This window comes from Dryas octopetala, chromosome 2, assembly GCF_963921425.1.
Source record: "Dryas octopetala chromosome 2, drDryOcto1.1, whole genome shotgun sequence".
In the NCBI taxonomy this organism is placed as follows: Eukaryota; Viridiplantae; Streptophyta; class Magnoliopsida; order Rosales; family Rosaceae; genus Dryas; species Dryas octopetala.
Genome location: NC_141367.1, coordinates 27,763,005 through 27,784,555, shown reverse-complemented (window position 1 = coordinate 27,784,555; position 21,551 = coordinate 27,763,005). Strand labels below are relative to the sequence as shown.

Here is a 21,551-nt window from a genome sequence, read left to right as displayed (position 1 = left end):
TTGGCACTGCTATTGGAATTCGGAACTATTAAAAGCATAATTAGTAAAAGGCTATTTTGGCATGATGAATATAAGTCTTCTGCATTATAAAATCACTTTTAAATATCTTTTTTTAAGTAATTTACGAAAGCACTTTCAATAAAAACACTTCTTAAAAAGCAGTGTTAAAAACAAACCTTTAATTTATTTTAAAGATAATTAGATTGAAATTTTTTAGAAGAATAATTTTTAGATAAAAATTGAAAGTATTTTAAAATTTATAAAAAAATCTCTTTAATTCATAATAAAGTCTTTTAACTTATAAAAAAAATTTAATTTATAATAAAGTCTTTTTAATTTATAAAAAAATCTTTTTAATTCATAATAAAAATTTTCCTCGATTTGAAGGCTATTTCCCCTCCTAAGATGTATAGTGGGACTTTATAAAGACTGTTATTGGTTTTAACTCCTGATTTTTGGCGGAGTTCTAAATTTTGGAGTTTAAATCTAACATAAAGCCGTCAAATAATTAAAAAAAAAATTTTGATTAAAAACCCTAAATCACTACCGGTCTTAGTCTAAAAAAGACTCATACAATATATTAAATTGTAAGTCTCCCTTCATTTTATTTACTTAAATAAGAAATATCAAGTGGCGTTTTCTTTATAGAAAATTGGGATAAATACCAAATTTCAATAATTTTTTGGTATAGCATGAAGACCGTATAATATTTCAATTAAACTGCCAAATTTAAATGTAGTTTTTTTTTATTATGTTACAAATATGTTGGCCCCTTTTATTTGAAACTTTTCTATTTGACATTTTTATCCTTTCGTCCACATATGATAAGTGTTAGTTAAAATTTATAAAGTTTTGACAAAATTACCCTTGTATTATCTTGAAAATTTGCAAATGTAGTCTTAACTTCACATTTAGTTGTAACTGTACGACACTCACAACTTCAATTTAGTTGTGACTAAACGACGGTTGCATTTAAGTTGTGAGACAGTCACAATTAAGTTATGACTTAATTGAATTTTTTTAGAGAAATTATATTACGATATAGTATAAATAGATGTCAAAACAATACTTTTACTCAAAATAATATATAGTATAGTGGTGTGAGTTATCTATTTCAATTTACCAAGACAGTCACAGTTAAGTTGTTCTGTGACTGTATTGATTTTTTTTTTAATACAAAATAGTATAAATTAATGTAATATTTGTGATTAAATATTTTTTATATTTTTTTTATTATAGTGGCATGTGATGTAATATTTGTAAATTATAATACCTTTTAGTTTATTAATTTGTTTGACTTTTCAACTAATACATAATCTAAAATGTTATTTAATTTTGGTACCTAAATTAAAAAGTTATTGTAATTTAGTAGTTAAAATAAATGGACCTTTTTCTTTAACGATATTTGATTCACATAAGAGATTTTAAGTTTAAATTTATCTCTTAAAATTTTCAAAGAAAAGAGTGAATGCATCAATACAAGAATATAAAAATATATTATTTAGTGTCACATATGAATATATAATAAAAAGTCACATATTATTTGATGACTAAATTTATTGAGTGTGGCATTAATAGAACTCAAAATAATTATTTTTCATTAGAGTGTCAATGCACAAGTTGTGACTAACTCTCAACTCGATATTCTCAAAATTCGAATTTAATTTGATTATATTCCTAATCTTTCATTGTTTAGAAAATTTATTAGAAAAAATAAAATCTCTTTCATACTTACATGATATAGAGTATAGACTGAGTTGTTATCTGACCCAAAAAAGACTTCACTTATTATAATAAAATTCCATATACAATTTGCTTGAAAACAAGCATTATCGCTCTTGGACAATGGACTTGTATGTCGTGGTGAATATGACTGAAATATACAGGGACAGGGTTAGCCAGATTGACCCAGCTAGTGGACTTGTATTAGTCTACAGCTCTTATCCGGATCCAAGATGGACACAATTACCCAATCAAACATATGATATGTGCTCCTATATATGATAGAATTTGTCCTCTACTAATTTCAAGATAAGCATCAAAACATCATTATATTTGGTCCACATGCAATGATGCATTGGAAACACACAACATGAAAAACATTGCAGTGCTGATAGTTCCGAGAATCTCCTCTTTGTATTTGGTTTGCATCCTGATTTGTAGTAGTTTTGTGATTTAAATTCGGATTAGTTGTAATATACTAGTTAAAAGTTTTAAATAATTTATAAATTGTATTAAATAACAAACTTCAAAGTGTTAAAAAAATTGGTTCGAAAGTGTCACACTCAAGTTTGAATCCTTAATTCAACTCTTAGAGTAAGACAGTAAGAGAGATAAAATATCTTGTAAATACCTTAGCTCCAGCGTGGATTACATATTTTTAACCAGCCAAGAGATTAGTAAGATCTGGGAAAACTGATCCAGGCAAAAAAAAATAATATGAGGCAATATAATATTATATATACATATTTTCTGACATTAATGGAATAATTTGCTGCCACCTCAGATCAGATCAGGAAGTACAGGTGGACGCTGGAGGTAAGCACAAAGTAAACTTAACTAAAGAAAAACAGTAGAAGACTATCACAATCTGAAAAAAGAAAAACAGAAGAAGAAGAAGAAGAAGAAGAATCCCGATACGTAAGAGAAACAGAGAAGAAGGTTGAAGCTAGGTGTTGAAGCAGACGAACGAGGCTGTCCACCATGTTCTCCTCCTTAAGCTCATCAACCATCAAAAACACCTCCATTTCTTCAGCCTTCCCATCATTTCAATCTCTCACTCTTCGCCAACCCATCAATCCCAGTACCTGGAATTTCGTTTCCCTGATGAACAAATCATCGTTTCCCCTGAAATGTTCAGTCTCCACCAACAAGCAGAGTCTCTGCACTGTTTCTACCTCTAAATCAGACACTGGGTTCCAAGATTCTCCTTTCCAGGTTATATATTTTCTTGTCTTTAGTTTTGTTCTTTATGTTTGGATGATTTCTGTTTCAAGATTTGAAACACGGTAGCGTATTGCAGGGAGCTGAATCGTTTTTCAAGGGGGTGGTGGCAAGTATGGAGGCTGTGTACTTAAGCAGGAACCCAACAGCAAAAGCAGTGTTGGAGCTTGTTGGGTCCGATGACCAAATTTCCTATGATCATTTCGCATTCAGGACCTTTGGGGTAAAATCCCTTATTTTCTTTTCTTACATACTTTTGTTATTCATTTTGATCTTTGTTTGCATTGTTATTGAGGTTCTCTCTTTTTCATTTGGAACAATATATAGGTGAATGGTTATGGGATTGACTCCATGGCTAGCTTTTTCTTGGATTTTGGGTATACACCCAGGGAGGAGTTAAGATTCCCCGCTAAAAAATTGAGAGCATTGTGGTTTTCTCCTCCCAGTGTTCCTAGTTCTCATGGTGGTAGTGGTGTTAATGGGCCTTTGCCAAGAATCTTTATATCTGAGCTCCTTGTAGATCAGATGAGTCCACAAACTCAGGTATATATATGTTACTATGTTTGTGGCAAATATGTTCTGTTGATATCTTTGTTTCTTGGTTGCTTATATATACAAATCCCTTTTGTCCGTAATTCAGAGAGGAAAAGCAAAATGTTATTGTCTAAGAGTATTTATACTTGTTATTACCATCTATCCTGTGATGCTTTGTTTTCCATTCTGATCTGTTCACTATTTGGACCTTTCCTATTTCCATTAGTTGAAGCTGTTCTTTTCAACATTCAGGACATAATCAGAAAGTACACTGAAATGTCTGGTTCTGGAAATAAACATGCTGCTCTAGCAAGTGCACTGGGATCTTTAACCTGGGAAAAGCCTTTGCATTCTGAATTTCAACATTTGACTAGGTACTTGATTTTTCTATGTGCATGTCTTTCCATTTACATAAGCGGAGTTTCATATTCTTGCCAAAGAGGTTGGATTTGAACATTGCAACATACCCTGAACACTATATTCGTCTGGCATCATTTAATTTGAAATAATTTATGCATTTCGGGCCTTAATCTCCATCTTCAAAAGGCTTATATCTGATTTATGGATACATAGGGAAAGTGAATATGCTGCCTGGACCCTTGTCAATGGGTATGCACTAAACCATGTCACTATCTCAACTCATCAGTTGAAATCTCGTTTGAGAGAAATTAAGAGCCTGAATCAGTTCATTGAGGAGAGCGGGTTCAGGTTGAATTCTGAAGGGGGAGTTCTGAAAGGTTTGTTACATAATTTTTAGCTCAGCAAATGTCTTAGGAACTATCTTGTGGTGATTTTTGTATATGTTTAATAATTCTTTCAGATATAAAACTAGGAATTTAGATTAAATCATGTTGAGTGTCATGTATCTAAGTTGCCCATTCTCTAGCAGAACATGCAAATGCAGTTAGCAATCATAGATGGGGCCTGGAGTTCATTAATCCTCTTCTCATGGACTTGTCTTAATTAATATACATCATCTTTTCATAAGTAAAAGAAAAGACAAAACAAAAATAAACAAAAAAAGGACAAAAACTGATAAGAGATTTAGAGATTGATATCATTTCATAGGTAAGGTAGATAATGATACAGTGCTATTCAGAAACTGATATGTTTGTTGATTATGATGTTGACTATGATTGCTATTCATTTTCATCAGTTGAATTATTATCATGTGCCATAAGCAGGATTCGAGTTTAGTGGCTCAATGCTGATTATGACTATATTTTGCCTATTCAACTTTGGAAAAGATGTAGTGACTTTACTTCTTCCATTAACAGTGAGCCCCGATGGTCTTCTGCTGCAAAGTTCAACTATCGCAGATTCAATCAAATTCCAGTTTTCAGATGGTGTAACTGAGTCAGTCCCCTGCTCCTATATTGAGTTTGCTGAACGCCTGGTGCTGCCTCAATACAGTGATCTACCCATTGACGAGGTGACCAAATTTAAGTCCTTTAAATTCTTGGGTTTGTTAGTTTGTTTTGGTGTTGCACTTTAGTAAAAATTTGAACTATCAACCACAACAGGTTAAAGAGCATCACAGGCGAGATGGATTCGAGGTTGGTAATGCTGACAAGATCTTTGAGAGCACATCTAAGGAGCAGCTTACCAGGAGGGTTGCATGAAATATTCATTCACTACAATGATGAAGTGGATTTCACCTCAGCTGAAGAAAAACAAAAAGTTGATTTCACTCTTGAAGGAGTAGGACCCGCCACAGAAAAAAAGAACAAAAAATAAAACCTCTTCGGGGATTAAGGCTGAGATATTAATGTAACTACATATGTGCCACAATTTAGAGAGGTTGGATCACGTATATACCTATTTGATATATGTATACATAATAAAAGAAGGCAGGTCTTATGGGTTACTTTATAGCAAAATGGTCCTCTTTGGAAACATGGAGAGCTTAGAGCTGATAATGCTTAGCTGTAGCTGATGTGGGTGGTACAAGATGCCAAATTGCCGATAATGTTTCTATTTTATTAAAGATATTTTATTTCAATTTAAGAATTAAGATTAAATTTTCTTTGTCTAGGCCATATTGCTATCTGACGGTGATCCCATCAAATTTATCAGGATGATGTTGGTGATAACAAACAAATAATAAATAAATCAGAAGCTGGAGAATCTCTTAGTCCCGTACTGGATGTGACGATGAAACAAAGATTTGTATTAATCGTAGGAATAAGATGACAAAGGATATCATGTAAAGGGAGGTAACAATCTTAGTATTTTCTAACCAATATGACATAAGACATTTTGCTCAATAAGCTTCACCTGCCCTTACATTCTCCCCTACCAGAAGGTCACCACTTTAGACATAACATCAAGCAAACATGTTTCTCTGTTGCTTCTTCAGTTGTCCAAGAACAAATGCTTTAACAGATGATACATCTATACCGAGGAAGAAAAAAGAAAAAAAGAAACAAAGAAAAAAGGGAAAATGAATGCTGACAAGGGGTGGGAAATGATACAGAGACAGCTGCCAACCCTACCTTAAGGTTTGCCTTTAGGTTTTGGTGATGGATGGGGGAATTGATGGTGATATGGAGAAGCATGGGAGCCATTTGGTATTGAAAGGCTCCTCTGCTGATGCCCATTCCTTGTAATTAATCCTCCTTGTGTCCTGACACCATTTCTGGTATTTGGGCTGGACCCGACCCGGTCAGCTTGCATGGTCTGGAAGTAATAGGATGAGCTTGCCATGTCCTTGAGGTTTGGCAGCGGCTTTAAGGCTTCCACAACTTCACTCATTAGAGGCCTGGCTTTTGGATCTCGACTAAGGCAATGGGCAGCTAGTTGTGCGGCTTTCTGGACACCTTTTATTGAAAAGTGACCTTCAAGCCGAGGGTCTATCAATCGGTAGAATCTTCTTCTCTCTCCTAGATGTGGCCGAGCCCATTCCACAAGGTTATGTTCACCGTTAGGTCGATTTTTATCCATAGATCTTCTGCCAGTCAGCATCTCGAGTAAAACCACACCAAAACTATAGACATCACTCCTAGATGTAAGATGTCCTGCAACAAAAATACAAGTGAATCTACTTGGACTAGAACATGGTATCAAGAAGTGTCACAACACTCTACATGTATAAAAATACAGGATAAGCATTAATTGCATCTACATATAAATAAAAATACGAGATCATGGGAATGTAACTCCTGCATACTCAGGACATGAAATTTGGGAATGAAATGACTAACGACCACCAAACTAGGTAATATCAATATGAATGGAAAATTACAGGAAAAAGCAGAAGGATGGCCGTCTAAGTATATCAAAGGCAGTATCTTAAGTAATATCTGTAAGAGAGATACTGTCAACTCCTTGAAACTCAAGTCTTGATGGAAACCAGGTATTCCTTAAGCCAATATAAATATGCAGAAATTGCAGACATTCTATGATAGAAAAATAAAAGACTCAGGGTGAATGCACGTACCAGTCATTACATATTCCGGAGCTGCATATCCATAAGTTCCCATCACGCGGGTGGAGACGTGAGTTTTGTCACCCTCAGGACCATCTTTGGCAAGTCCAAAATCAGAAAGTTTGGCATTGTAATCCTGAAAAATGGCACTTCATTAGAAACATGGATGATATTAGGGGGGAATATTGAGTTTGTCAAAGTTTTCAACACATACTGCATCCAATAAGATGTTAGAGGTTTTAAAGTCACGATAAATCACAGGTCTTTCTGCTTCCTCGTGAAGAAAAGCAAGACCTTTCGCAGCACCTAATGCAATTTTCATTCTAATAGACCATGGAAGAGGCAAGGACCCTGCATTTAAAAGATATTATCAGACTCATTCTAATACCTTCAGCTAGTGAATGCAGTTGTCATTCTAATACCAAAAAACAATACTCCTAAAAAGGTTGATTAAATGAAAATTAGACTGCCAAGAAGGTAGTAACATACTCCTAAATAGGTGGTTCTCCAAGCTCCCTCGAGGCATGAACTCATACACTAGCAACCTTTGATCATCTTCAATGCAGTATCCTATAAGTTTAACTAAGTTTGGATGGACAAGGTCACCAAGGAAATTAACTTCAGCCTGTCACGTAGGAAGCAAAACAAAAATCCAAAGTTGAAAACAACATGGCAGAGAGAGCAAAAAGATTAAGTAATGAAAAAGCTGAAACAAATCAGGAGAGGTCCAAACCAGCCATTCTTTATGACCCTGAAGCCCATCATGGTTAAGAGTTTTAACTGCAACAGTAAGCCCTGTGCCAGGTTTTACTGGAGCAGTTCCATTTTCTTCTATCCACCCCTTGAACACACAACCAAAACCACCTTCACCGAGAAGACTTTCAGGTCTGAAATTTCTTGTTGCCAATTTAAGATCAATAAATGTGAATTTTCGTAACCGCGAGGCAACTTTAAGTTCCTCTTCAAGTTTGGAAGTGGATGCATTACTTTCCGCGTTACTAGTGGTTGAGGAAGAGACTACAGTAGCTGTTGGTTGGTCTCTGCTTGTATCGTTTGTAGATTTAGTTTCTGCAAACCAAATAAAGAAGCTAGTGGATTAGACTACTGATATAAAAGAATAAACGTGGTTTTTAATAGCACTAAGTTGCAAACACATCGCCACTAACCACACGAAGGATTTAATGCAAGAACTTATTCTAGAAAAAGTAAACAAGTGAACCACGAGATGCACAAGAAGATAGACAGGCTTGGGTGAGTTTGATAAGAGTATCAAGTGTCCAACACCGAATATACCTTAAATAGAAAAGATTTGACTATGATATAACTCTAGGGAATTAGAAGACCATCTAAATTAGTCACCATAACCACAGCCATCAGACATGGACCGTGCATTTTCAAAACCAGTTTATACCTAGAATTACTCTATACCTAACTCAATAACCACTCTTCCAACCTTGTGGCACCTGGGAAATGTTCGTAAAGCCATAAAATCCATCCTCTAATAATATACGTCTTACGGCTTCATTTGTTGTACCAGTATGATACATCCTCAACCCTGCTACCACAATTTTATTAGCATGCTCCCGTCCACTTCTTGCTAATCCCATAATTATCAGTGAACCAGCCACTGCCCCTAACTCACTACCAGTGTTATACTGAGACAGCTTCAACCATTAAAGGTTCTGGATTCCAGCTGTATCAACCAGACAAAATTCACTATTCTACCCATTACAGTTTATATACAACAGATTGAGCTCCCTGGTTGGTGAGTTTTCATTTCCTTCCATACCTTTTAAGACATAGAGCTCGTTTGTTGGTTGACAATCCTTAATGGTTACAAACGGATAAGTCACAATAAGCATACAACAAATCAAAAGAAAGTAAAAAATACAGGAAAGTTGAATGTCAGAAAATCTAAACCCTTTAATCAGGCACATCAAGTTCATGCAAATGTGTATCTTATGTATTTATTTATTCATACAGTCTGGACTCAAAATATGGTTTCCCCACTACAGGAGATTGTGTGGAGGGATAAGTCTTATTCTCAAAAGCAAGCTCACATGTTTCTGTGAAATGTTTTTTTCAGGATCAAGAGGCTTTTAGCCGCCAATCTGCTCTCCTCTTATGAGAGATCAAAAGGAGCTCAAACAGGTTTCAGCTCTAAAACCAACCTCCAAACCCAAAAGGAACCCAGGTTATTGCAGGTATTCTCTTTAAGAATTCTGCAAATTTTCATGCTTTGATTAAAATCCATCATGAATGAAGCTCCATAGGTCGGCCATAGTAATAATGCAGCCAACTTATGGACGCCCCAAAGCAGAATGGCTGTGTTACCGGTAATTATCTGTAAATTACTTATAGAATCTCCAGGGCTATATTGCTTCTCAATCATGATTACAACCATGAAAAACATGCTCTGCCTAAGAAAAGAAGAACTAAATACACTTCAGACAAGCTAAAATAGAAACAACAGAACAATCTTAAAAAGCAATCAATCGAGTTAAATAAAAAAAACACGCAACCGCAAAAATATCTCAAGAAAAAAAACTTGAAGCATATCAGCTAGTAAAGATTCCCAGGAAATAGAAAGTTACCACAGTGAGTACTGGTCCCACTGATTGAGCTATCAACTTTGGATCTTGAACAAATGCAGCTCCCAAAAAACCTCAGCCTAAGCCAACACCCAGTCTCCTGTTCCTCAACATCATCATCTTTCTTCTTCTTCTTCTTCACCTTCGATTTGCACATATCCCAAGACTCCAATTTACCATTCTCAGCTCTCAAACCCATCTCTCACGAACCCTAAAGAATCAAATCCAGATACCATTCAAAAACCCCAAACACCAACCTTCCCACCACCACAAAACCAGTCAAACTGCCTCCATCCCTCTACACAACCCACATGACAAATCAACAAAAAGCTCTAAAATTTCCAAACTTTCCTCAAAACCCAACAAAATTTGGTGGAAAAGAGGATGACCCGGTTGTGAAAAGAGCTAGATCACACAGAGTAGATCAAACTTGGCAAACCCTTGAAGCTCAAAACTGATCCACTTGTGAGAAAACAAAAAAACAAAAAGCAAAGTGAAAGTGTACGTTTTTAACAGATAGGAGGAGCAACCAAATTGTCAGTTTAACCCAGAAATGTCTGTTCAAAGATACATAAATCTCAGAAATGGACTCCCATAAGCTGACCAGTTTAAAGTTTGGTGAAAAATAAAAATAAAAATATTTACAAAAAATATCGTTTATAATCTATAATACTCTGAATTATCGATTCTCACTCTTCTTTTTTCTATTTTTTAATTGAGCCGAAGACTACAAAAAGCAAGTCGAACTGCCCGGAGAAAACGGGCAGGGAGTCTGGCTGCCCGGAGTGCCCGTTATGTTTGCTGAGTGCTGACCGTACGAGGTGCATCGCAAAGGCTTGGGAAAGGAGTAGGGGGGCAGTTCGGTCAGAGAGAGAAGTGGAAAAATGGGGACAGTCCGGGCAGCAGAGAGAAATGGAGCGGCGGGACCCACTGAGATGGTGACGTGTCTGGTTTGGGTGGGCGGAGGGGAACGCGCGCGTCAGGTTGATATCATCGCTGCAAGCCTGCAATGCATGCATCAATTTCCCTCATCTATTTTCCTATTTTTCTCTTGTTTTGGTTATACTAAATTTATAAATATTTGAGAATGCAACAATTTTTTTCTGACAAACAAACATTCTTTCATTAATTCTCTCACATCATCGTTTTTAAAACCTTATTCTGTTTTGTAGTTTGGCCCTTGGCTCGTGTTCCCTCCTATTGTTATTTGATGGTTGTGCACTTGTGCTCTACTTTTATTATGTTTTAAAAAGAAAAACATAATATATCAACTACTTAATAAGATAACATTTATCGCGTATATAATACATAATGTATTTTAGTAAAGTCTATGATTCCAAAGAAAACCTAACTTTACGTTAATTTTTTAATATATTTCTATGTGTGTTTACGTTTGAGATATTAATTTAGCTTTTCTTGCTCCACCAGCAATCAAATGATAATTATGAATAAAAGTACAAAAGGTGGTGATCAATTATTGTAAGGCATTGGATGTATATAATGCAATACCAATCTAAATAAAAAAAATGAACCGTGTTTAAAGATATTCATTGTTTTTTTCATTTTTTCGCTTTCCATATTCATTGTTTTACAAACAAAAAAGTACCTATATGTATATACAAAAAGTAAAAATGGAACTACTGGAGGAGATTAGGTCCCCTGTCCTATATCATGCCATTAAGTTAACAAATTGAATTACCAGCACCCATTCGATATAAGTTACCTGTATATTCAGATATTGCCATTATTTTATTTCGTTTGAAAAGACTTTTTTTTGTTGTTGATAAGTTTGAAAGAGACTGTCTACTGTCTATAGGTGTACATAAAAATATGTGTATCATATGACACTTGTATATTTTATAAAAGGGACCGATACATGATATATTGATATCATATCTTTGACATAAATTTTGAATGTAACCCATTTTATATTAAAATAATGATCTACACCATCTATTTTAAAAATGTTTATTAAAAATTATTTTTATAAAAAATTAAGTAAATAAAAAATAATTAATGACAAAGATTAAATAATTAACAAAATAAATACTTAAAATATTAACCATTTAATCTTATATAGTAAATAATTTTTGATTAATCTAATTTTTTGTAAAAATAATATCTTAATAAAAACTTAAACAATAAACGGTTCAGATTGTTAAAATCCTATAAGAAGTGGATTCTATTAAAAACTCATATAAAAAATAAAATGTCACGAATCCTTCTCTTTTTAATCATTCTTTTTTTATAAATTGGCGAGTCATGACTTCCATCCTCAGAAGAACATCAGATAAGGTTCACAACACTTGATCAGCAGCTAGATAAAATTAATTTCATGAATTCGGCACCTAAACATCGTTTTCTATTTTAAATAGAGTAAAGGAAAAATTAAAATAACAAAAGATTAAATCTGAGTGAAACTATTGCCATGTGGCCATGTATACAACTCAATAAAAAAGCTATATAATTTTTCTGCATTAAATGATTACACTTCACACAAGACAGAGAATACAGTCTCTCCCATTAAGGGGGTATTATAACAATCGCTATTCTCTCTTCCTTTTTCCTTTTTTTGTTTTTTTTTTCTCGGGGCAATCGCTATTCTCAAACCATGGTTTACAACACACATTGTGAGGTTATGTTTCTAGACCGAATTTGACATGACAATTCCAACTAAACAAAGCAAGCGTAACATCGGTGCCTGTTGAGCCTGGTGCTGGATGACTACACAACTTGTAACACAAGTGACAGATGAGTATAAAATGTGGAAAGAAATGCATGTTGTACCAGATATTTCCTAAATAATCCCTGTGGAAATGCTGGATGTTGCATTAATCTTCAGTGAGCGCTCAGGTATATAGGTATGACCTGTTACGCCAGAAAATGATACTCCATCAAAACAACAAATTCTAAAGTTGGGTTTTGTTCATTTAATTAAGGATAACCATCAGAAAGATGAAAGATTGTTTTGAGGGAGGAACCAGAGAGGAAAAACAAGCACAAAACCTGCCAAAGTGACTTTTAGTATACTAAATCACTCTTCTTGGGCAACTGAGGACAGAAGTTTCACAGGTAATTAGTGTTCATAATCCCCCCCCCCCCCCCCCCCCCCCTTTTTTTTTAATGCTCCATCTTTAAGCAGTCAAATCTGTGACCTAGAATCTATAACAGAGCACTGCTAAACAAGTGCTGTTTATCTCCGTGTCCCCCATGAAGAAAAATATATAACAATAAAAGCAGGGGCACAAATGAGCAATACAACACACACCTTAAGGATCAACCAATCAACTCTTTCCTCAACATACCACATATTTTTGCTAGACATGAAGATAGTAGAAACAAGATGAATCAATCATTCTTCCCAAAAGGATGCATGCAAAACAAAAATAGTAGAAACAAGATGATAAGCACCTTTTTCCTTGACATGAATTTGTAGAGTGTCCAATGTAATTATGCCATCAGTCAATGGAAGTAGCTCAAGCTTGATGGTAGCCGTAGATTGAGAGGGAACGCATCTGATGTGACCATATAAAATTATAATAATTGGAATAACCATGAATAAAAGAAAAAAAAAAAAAAGAAGATTGAAGTATTACCCTAGTGGAACTCTACTCTGAAGCCACAGATGTGTACAACCCAAACCGTTACTAGGAATGACATCAGATATTGAAGAACCCGGTTCTTGAAAAGAAGCTGGCCAAACTCCACCATTAACATTTTGTTTCTGATTCTCCGATGCAGGAAGTGGTGAGCTCAGCCTCTGCATTGTAGAATTATGACTCTCACTGCTTATTCTTCCTGTAAACCCAGGAAAACCAACAAATGGACTCATTGGGGACGAAGGTAACGAGACCACTGAAGGAGGGGAAGTAAATGAAGCTGGGGCAAGAACCGTTAGAGTTAGATCTTCAGACATTAAATTTGAAGCCTGAAGAGTTAGGACCTGACAAAATGAAAAGTTAGATGAAACCTAACTATAAGAGGAAAACACCCACACACGCATACAACATGAGCTACTCAGTAATAGTATATGAAACCTGAACAGGAAGCTGAGAGACTCCTGCATTTGGTGCACTAGATTGTCCAGACATTTCAGATGCAACAGAGATCATAAGATCCCTTGAAATGCGTGGTCGCCAACTTGTTGGCTGTTTGAAAAACAATCTTGACTCTGCAGATGTAACATAAAAGAAGCAGAATTAGAAACAACTAACTTAGGTTATCCAAGTATGGTAAACTAAGAGGAATATAATTACCAGTGTAGTTGCACCGGCATGATACCATAATTGCATACTGATCAGCAGTTGAAGCAATCCTCTTTCCTTCAACAATCTTGGATGGCAGACGCGAAAATGATGCTGCATTTCGAGCCAGCAGTCGTGATGGTTGATTACTTCTATCACCACCAGTCTTGAGATTCTTCCACAGGGATGTTTCTGGTTTAAGAATAAAAGAATGCTCTTCACCTCTCCTGCCACGAGAAATTCTAATGAGATTAAGGGAACAAATAAACTTGGGATTTCAAAAACTAAACAGAAAAATATTCCAATTTCCGACTCCCTTCATACTAGTGAACATCAAATTTACTATGTATACAATAGCAACCTCTGTGATTGGTTCAGCCAATCCACACTCAACAACCAATTACCAGATAATAAGGTTTTTTTCTCTCTCTCTAGGGACAGGTTAAAGTTAACAAGTATGAGAACTGAAATAGGTAATCATCAAGAAATTCTCATTTTAGAAGTGCAACCAACATTGAACAATGATGCGGAGCATCCAAGAAGCAAGGCAAAACTAAGAGTTCCACAGCTTACTAGGCCACTAGTTAGCAAAACTTAATAACATCTTAATCCTGCAATTTACTTTCTTTGTCATGTATTAATTAATGGGCTGTGATTATTTTCCTAATTTTTACTTTTTCATGTGACTAACATGTGAGTCAAAATTTCAAGTTCCAAAGACATGAACCTCAAACCTCAAAACTTATTGCTATTTCTAATTTATGTTCACTGTTGTTGGCTCTGCCTCCTTATGTCTATTATTCCAGAATGATGGTGCCCTTTTCCTTTCACAAGGGCGTATTTTTCTGTGTCAAGCCTGCTGCCAGAGTAGCCTGAGGTTGTATCACTATGCCAAATTGGTGTGAATGTGCATATAAGCTCTTTTTCTTAATGGGTCAGGCATCTAAGCTCTTTCTAATGTGCAAAAAATTTCCCAACCCTCGTGCATATAAAAGGCACTACTACGTGAACACAGAGTGCCAAGCAATCAGTCCTCAGTCAACGTCACCCTTACTCCTAGAGATTGCCCGATGCCCACCCATATAATGCCCTAAACCAAGACACTGTCATGCTTCAGGAATGTAAGCACAATCAGCATTAAAAATAGAACTTTTTGGCATAGCAAGGAAAATTGCAGTGTGACAAAAAAAGAATATTAAGTTAAGATATGAAGAGATAACAACCTGAGTGCTAGATTCGGCAAACTGTGGTCATTTCCTGCCTCAATACATACAATTGGTAATGGTAAGGATTGTCCACCTTTTGAAGCCTCCTCAGAAACAATTGTTATAGCATCTATATACACCACAATATGCGGTGCATGTGCGGGACAAACATTCTGCAAAACAAGATTGATAACTTAATGGTGCGTTTGGATGAAGTAGTTTGAAATTACTAAAGAATTCACAAATGACGGAATTTAAAACGATGTGATTTAAAATTCTAAAATATGTAAATTCTCTTGTTTGGATAACATGTAAACATAATAGAGTTTAAATGCAGAATTTATGGTAATTTTAATTTTTGATGCATCAATTCAAAAGAGTGATGGTGATGGTGGCAACAATAAAAATGATGTTTATGGTGAGTTGACCATATTGGTGGGGGTGATGGCCCACAAGCGGTGGGAGAAATGGTGGCGGCTAAAATTGGGGTGTTGGCGGTGGCGGTGGCGGTGGTGGTGGTGTCAGCAATGGCGGTGATGGTGGTGGCAGCGGTGATGGTGATGGTGATGGTGATGGTGATGGTGATGGTGATGGTGATGGTGATGGTGATGGTGATGGCGGCGGTGATGGTGATGGTGATGGTGGTGATAGTGGTGATGGTGGTGACGGTGATGGTAATGGTGGTGGTGGCGGCGGCGGTGGTGGCGGTCTCGGTGTTGGTGTTGGTGGTGGTGGTGGTGGTGGTGGTGGTGGTGGTGACGGGGGCGGTGGTGTAAGTGGTGGTGACGTTGGCGGCAGTGGTGGTAGTGTCGACATGATCGACAAGACTTATTTTTCTTTTGTAAAAATTGGAATTTTGAAAATGACACCAATTTAGGTGGAATTTAAAGTTGGAATTTACAGCCTTCAAATCCCAAGTTTTTTTCCACCTAGAATTTACAAAATTCTGTATTTATTGACCCAAACAAAGAAATTAGAGCATGTAATTTTTAAATGCTGAGTTTTGTTTAAATTCCGAGTTTTTTTCCTCCATCCAAACACACCATAATAGGAATGTAAGGTGAAGCCTAGCAAATGTCATTTCTGACAAGAGTGATTAGATATCATGAAGAGAAAAACAACAAGCATATTTAACAAACAACTTGATCTAGTCAATATCATAATTCACACCTTTATCTGGACACAGAGAAGGTCATCTGTATTGCAGTCAGCAGCAAAAGAATGGATTTCTACAGGTTGTATAATTTCAAGTTTTCTCCTCCACCTTCTTCCTGGTATATAGATTCCTTCCAATCCACAACGAACAGAAAATCTTTCTCGCTCCAATGACACACCTCGAAAAGATAAAAGCCCCTCGCAACCAGCTTTTTGATTCTTCCAGTACTTCAGTGATGAATACTGATCCCAATCTTCAAGATCAAAGGTTGGCTTAGAACTGGCAGCCTTAATAGGTGCAGGTGGTGGTGTAGTATTTTGTGGTAGTGCTGACATGGAGTAACTTCTAAAATGGGAGAACAGTTGAGAACCAGATGTGGATTTTTGAGATGTGCCACCAATTCCTGAATTGGAAGTTAGAGGAGGAGATAAAGGACGAGCTGGAGACGGAAGTGTGTTATCCAAAGGGAGCAACCATTTTAACAATTCTCCACATGGGTCTTGATTTGCATAAACTAAGTTCTCCTGAGTCTCAGGAGACAAACTTCTCTCATGATATTTCTCAAACTGAAGAATCTCAATAACAGGGTCATTCAAAAAATCTACAACAACATTCACCTGTAAAAGAACCTGCACCCTTCCAAACAAGAAAATGGAATGAGAATAAGTGATCTGAACAACTGCTTAAACATGAGAGGAAATAGAAAATTCAGAACTAAGATATTTTGAAACTGAATGTATTGAATAAGGAAAGCAGGAGCAGAAAATAAATCAAGGGTCAGCAATATTAGTATCAGGGTTACAACACTCTTAATGATTTTAGTACAAACTAAGACCCAACAGAGTCCAGTCCTCCAGTAAAATCATGCAAAGATCTTAAAGATTAAAACTGTGTACCAATGGGGTAACATAAAAAGCATAACTGATGATATTTCTGTTACTTATCATATAAGTTCACACATATGAAAGCACACACGCAAATATACATATCTTTATAAGAGTGCCCTTTAGGTTGGCAGGAATGGACTGAGGTCTACAGCTTTGAGTTTATTAACAACCATCATTTAGCCAAAAAGAGACTAATTGTGATGAGCATATAAATTGCCAAATTGTGTTACAAAAAAATAAAGGGAAGGAAAATGTCAGCATTAATATGGATGAAATTCCACTCTAAAATTTCACCAACAAATCAAGAACAACAAACCAGCAAAAAGAGTTTAATATGACACAAACATGGGTACTTTTATTTACACCCAAAAACCTGCTCAACACGTCCATCTTTTAACAAATTTTTTATTACAATTTCACCCTCAAACAAAATTACTGAAAAGGCCAAAATAACATAAACCAAACAAGCATTGTTTTCCCTCCATAAATCATAGCTGCACGGCCATGGTCAGGCAAAAAAAGCCAAACATAAAAAAAATGACAAGAGGGTATTTTTAGCATCATTGGGGGTGTTGTGAAAAAAGATTACAGTTTTTTAAATTTTCATGGTGAGTGGATGGGTAAGCAACATTTTGAGAAGTATGGAAAACAACATTTTTGGAGCAAATAAAAGTGCCCCATTTTTTACCCCTAAAATAATGTTCCAATGTCAGTTTGAAATTTCATCCCAAAAAAGCAGGTCCAAGTATGATATGAATATATATATATATATTTTTATATATACACACAATGAATAACCTAGAAGCTTCATTACACATACCACTATGTCTCCGTTTGAAAGAGAGCAACACTTGACATTATTTCTTGCTACACCGCCAGAGATGTTGGGATCAAAATTTCCTTTATCAATAATAGCATTAAGTCTCTGGGTTCCATTTTTCCTGGACTCTTGACCATCTATCACAGAAGATTCTGAAGACTTCTTCGAAGTACTTTTTTTCGACCAAAGTGGCTCACTTGACTCTGCAATCCTAACAAAAAAATGAGACCTCTCAAATCTTTGCAATAAAATTTCAGTCTGTCTTTTGTGGTCCTCCATTCTAAGAAGGGATTCACTAGCAGAAACATCCTTTTGTGGATCAGTCTTCTCTTTTGACAGGGTTTCACCATTTTGATCTACACCTTGACTATCAGGACTCATTTCTCCATTTCTCGACGGTGTATCATTTCCATCTTCCACATTTCCATTTTGCTTGTTTGGGCTTTGTCTTATGCCATTTTTACTCATAGCTGCAGCCAATTTAAAGGGAGTAATAATTTCTGTATCCTGCTTACACGCTGACAAGCATGCAAGAATATGAACTCGTTCACCTGGATTAAAAAATATTTTTCAGGTCCTAATAACAAACGGTACATTCTCCCATGTGGGGGAAAATGCATGTCAAGACTGAAAGAGGGAGAAGATTCAAGAAAGAGCTACCAGGGAAAACAAAGGAGCGGTCCAGAGAACGTAATGAATGTATATCAGGTGCATCATTCCAATTATCAGGGAGTTCTTCTACAAAAGCAAAATGAGCTTTAGCAATACTAATTTATAACATGACCATGATATAATATACAAAGGGAATATATAAGTACCCACTCAACTCTGTGTGTGTATTATAACTCAGTTTATGTGCACTTTTAAGTGTGCATGCAATCATACAAACCATGAAAAATATCAATATATACAAGTTGAGTGTAATGTAAAGCGCTTACTGTATGGAATTGCAATCCATCCTTCCTCATCAGAAACGTCATAATGCTTTGCTATGATAGAGTCATTCTGTGCACCAATGCCATTTTGACCTCCAGATTCACTTTCTCCAACATGATCGTCGATTGCTGAATACTGTGGATATGGATCTTCAGAAATTAAACCCTCCAAAGTGGTTGCTGACTTTGGGGTAGGAAGCGTATCTACAGGTGGTTCATGAACAGACGCCTGTTCTGCCGGCACACGTTGTACATGCTGAGTAGACCGCATAAGAAAATTCATTGTCCTGCCAAAACAAAAGGAAGTGTCAGCAAAATCAATGATGATGTCATTTAATTGCAACATGGGTTATGTTAAAGAAAGCTGATGTGTATGTCTGGCTTGAATATGCAAACCCATGCAATCGAAGGTGGCATTTGAATCCCATTCAAATATGTTATACAATGGGGAATTAACACTACTGACAAATAGCTAGTAAATTTTTCCACATGAAAATTCTCCATTACCTCGTAACACTGTTTTCATAGACCACATGTCAACATATACCAATCAAAAGCCACTGACAAAGTTGACAGATGATCCATATCAGGGGCTTTATCACACTCAATTAATGCCTCGGCCTATCCACTCTGATGTGCTATGCTATAGAGATTGTTCATTTATCAGAATATGATTTGCCAAACCCAATGGCCATGACCAAGTAGAATGGAAATTATAAACTCTAAAAATACTGTTCTCCCTACTACGGTGAGCACTTGATCAAACATTTAAACAACTACAAATCTCACACTCATGGCGTATCTATCATAAATAAGCAAATAAAAAACATACTCTAAAAGGAAAAACTTAAAATAATTACAAAATCCAAAATCCTATATGAATCTACAAGTCTCCTTTCGGTTTTATAGGCATTGTTTTTGACATTGGTCTTCCAATGCCGAATTCATGTGCCCCAATATCACATTTAGATGAGAAACAAAATCCAAATTTCATTTAGCTGATCGTCAGAACCAAAGCTACTTACCCGAGATCGAGTCCTCCTCCAACCTCAACGGCGATCGCAGGCCTGAAACCTCCCAAAGCTGAAAGCCCTAATAGTCCGATCCCGGTTCTTCCCTCTCTGCAAAGTCGTAATTGTAAGCTCCGGACGACGAAGACTGGGATCCGTAGGTGGAGTACGATCAGAATTCGGAAGGGAGACTCTGCAAGCCCTAATTGTAAAATTCGGGTTCCATTTCAACACTACGTTACCACTTACCACCATAACCGTTATTCTAAAGTGGAGTGAGAGTGTTGCATTATTGGATTTTTCTTTTGAATAAATGCATTTTTGAAATAAATTTAGGTATGTATATACTTTTTCTTTTTGTCATGAAGAAATTTAGGTATATTTCTTTATAGTCCATACTATTATGACAACTTTATGATTATGGTAAAGATAAAATAATGAACTACTCAAAAACCTTTACTAAGCAACTTTTTTTGCAATATTTTAGTTAGTTTAATGATATTTTTCTCTTTATAAGAGGTTCCAAATTTTAGTTAAATATCCTTCTAAAATAAATTTCTTTAACCATATTGCAGTCAATCAATTCAATGTGTTTTGTTACCTATGCATTGCGTGTGTAGAATTACAAATATACAAATACATTGTCAATTACTTTGCATGTGTTGTATTGTAATTTCATATTAACTCATGTTAAACTTTCTAATGTTGTGCAAATTTTGGTTGAGGTTATATTCACACCTCACACCCACACAACATAATTTATGCCCATATTCAAATTCTAATGAAATTCTTGATGGTGATGGATAACTAAGATGTCATACTATAAGGAAATGGAAACCTACAATTTATATGGGAGAAAAATATGTATTGTAAATTTAATTATAACATCAAAGGTTTAGGGGGAGATGAGTATCCTGATTTAATTACAAATATACAATACAAAGATCCATCACTTGAAAGTTAAAAATATTTGAATCGCTCAGTCTTGTGTTTGACAATATCAATTCATCATTCATTGTTGGACCCTAAGAAGGGGTCGCAAATCCTCTCATATAGGTTAGTCATGTTTTGTTTCTTTATTTATTTTTGTTTAAGTTTAAATAAAAAGTAATAAACCTTTTAATGATGTTTTTTAAATATTTCCAATACTATGTTTTAAAAATATGTTATTATATGTTTTTATGTGTAAGTGTGAGTATAATCTCCGATCTATATTTATTATGTGAATTTGATTGACATACGAATTTCAAATATTATTGACATATTGTATGTTATTCATTCCAAAACTCCAAAATTTTTATGTATCAGTTATAGTTATCGATTACTGAGTAATAACTAATAAGTGATATATTATGTGATAAAAAAAAAAGATACATAAAATATATCCAATTATCCACCCTTAGGCCACTTTATTAGTAGGAGTGATTAGTTTATTATGAAATAATAGATGGTTAAGTTAGTTCAAAAGAGAAGGCAGCTTGCTTTGTGGTTACGTACGTTACACACTTACACGTGAAGCTGAAGCATCACAGATTCACATACAAAAATAGAAGGGACAACACAAGATGACGCGGATTGGATAAGTACCAGCGTCGTCGGTTCGCGTGGTTTGGTTACTGAGTTTTGTCAATGATTGGGACCTCCTCCTCCTCGTAACCCCAAACAATTAAGCTAAGTAAAGTGATTAGTGCTTGGGGGGTGAGATGTGTAGTGTAATGCTTGGAACCTGATCAACAACAATAATTGAGGGAAGCTGTGGGGTCCACATGCAACGTGATTGGATGAGAGTCATTCCATTT

The 21,551-nt window shown here is 35.6% G+C and overlaps 3 protein-coding genes across 5 annotated transcripts; 1 reads left to right on the top strand and 2 right to left on the bottom strand.

Moving 5' to 3' along the window:
- Positions 1 to 2,363: 2,363 nt before the first annotated feature.
- Positions 2,364 to 5,511, top strand: LOC147295079 (2-oxoadipate dioxygenase/decarboxylase, chloroplastic-like). Its single transcript, XM_086231427.1, has 7 exons — positions 2,364 to 2,937; positions 3,023 to 3,166; positions 3,271 to 3,486; positions 3,730 to 3,851; positions 4,051 to 4,214; positions 4,755 to 4,909; positions 5,001 to 5,511. Exons 1-7 carry the CDS (start codon positions 2,704 to 2,706, stop codon positions 5,097 to 5,099), a joined length of 1,134 nt encoding a protein of 377 aa, XP_086087553.1. The 5' UTR covers positions 2,364 to 2,703; the 3' UTR covers positions 5,100 to 5,511.
- Positions 5,512 to 5,626: 115 nt separating this feature from the next.
- On the bottom strand, positions 5,627 to 10,181 carry LOC147295078 (serine/threonine-protein kinase PBL34-like). Of its 2 annotated transcripts, XM_086231426.1 has the most exons (7): positions 9,499 to 10,181; positions 8,439 to 8,531; positions 7,638 to 7,972; positions 7,394 to 7,529; positions 7,119 to 7,255; positions 6,917 to 7,040; positions 5,627 to 6,494 (listed from the first exon to the last, which is right to left on the bottom strand). In XM_086231426.1, the coding sequence occupies exons 1-7, from the start codon at positions 9,692 to 9,694 to the stop codon at positions 5,974 to 5,976; spliced, it is 1,542 nt and encodes a 513-aa protein (XP_086087552.1). In that variant the 5' UTR covers positions 9,695 to 10,181; the 3' UTR covers positions 5,627 to 5,973. The 2 variants fall into 2 exon arrangements, with proteins under 2 accessions (XP_086087552.1, XP_086087551.1); XM_086231425.1 differs by lacking the exon at positions 8,439 to 8,531.
- A 1,774-nt stretch (positions 10,182 to 11,955) lies between these two features.
- Positions 11,956 to 20,041, bottom strand: LOC147295077 (heat-inducible transcription repressor). 2 transcript variants are annotated; one of them, XM_086231423.1, is made up of 11 exons: positions 19,768 to 20,041; positions 18,746 to 19,029; positions 18,468 to 18,545; positions 17,808 to 18,358; positions 16,115 to 16,729; positions 14,963 to 15,117; positions 13,752 to 13,966; positions 13,533 to 13,666; positions 13,092 to 13,438; positions 12,907 to 13,010; positions 11,956 to 12,363 (listed from the first exon to the last, which is right to left on the bottom strand). In XM_086231423.1, exons 2-11 carry the CDS (start codon positions 19,023 to 19,025, stop codon positions 12,293 to 12,295), a joined length of 2,550 nt encoding a protein of 849 aa, XP_086087549.1. In that variant the 5' UTR covers positions 19,026 to 19,029; positions 19,768 to 20,041; the 3' UTR covers positions 11,956 to 12,292. The 2 variants fall into 2 exon arrangements, with proteins under 2 accessions (XP_086087549.1, XP_086087550.1); XM_086231424.1 differs by lacking the exons at positions 11,956 to 12,363; positions 12,907 to 13,010 and having other exon boundaries at positions 13,187 to 13,374.
- Between the last annotated feature and the right edge of the window lie 1,510 nt (positions 20,042 to 21,551).

What these genes read in the sequence shown, in the direction of transcription:
- LOC147295079 (XM_086231427.1), top strand. Translation starts at nt 2,704, where the DNA reads ATGTTCTCCTCCTTAAGCTCATCAACCATCAAAAACACCTCCATTTCT. An exon ending in TCCAAGATTCTCCTTTCCAG is followed by an intron (nt 2,938 to 3,022) that starts GTTATATATTTT and finishes AGCGTATTGCAG; the next exon opens with GGAGCTGAATCGTTTTTCAA. An exon ending in TCGCATTCAGGACCTTTGGG is followed by an intron (nt 3,167 to 3,270) that starts GTAAAATCCCTT and finishes AACAATATATAG; the next exon opens with GTGAATGGTTATGGGATTGA.
- LOC147295078 (XM_086231426.1), bottom strand. Translation starts at nt 9,694, where the DNA reads ATGGGTTTGAGAGCTGAGAATGGTAAATTGGAGTCTTGGGATATGTGC. An exon ending in GTTGAGGATGTATCATACTG is followed by an intron (nt 7,973 to 8,438) that starts GTACAACAAATG and finishes TTTGGTTTGCAG; the next exon opens with AAACTAAATCTACAAACGAT. An exon ending in CTAACATCTTATTGGATGCA is followed by an intron (nt 7,041 to 7,118) that starts GTATGTGTTGAA and finishes GCCATTTTTCAG; the next exon opens with GATTACAATGCCAAACTTTC.
- LOC147295077 (XM_086231423.1), bottom strand. Translation starts at nt 19,025, where the DNA reads ATGAATTTTCTTATGCGGTCTACTCAGCATGTACAACGTGTGCCGGCA. An exon ending in CCGCTCCTTTGTTTTCCCTG is followed by an intron (nt 18,359 to 18,467) that starts GTAGCTCTTTCT and finishes TTTTTAATCCAG; the next exon opens with GTGAACGAGTTCATATTCTT. An exon ending in TTGCCGAATCTAGCACTCAG is followed by an intron (nt 13,967 to 14,962) that starts GTTGTTATCTCT and finishes TTCTCGTGGCAG; the next exon opens with GAGAGGTGAAGAGCATTCTT.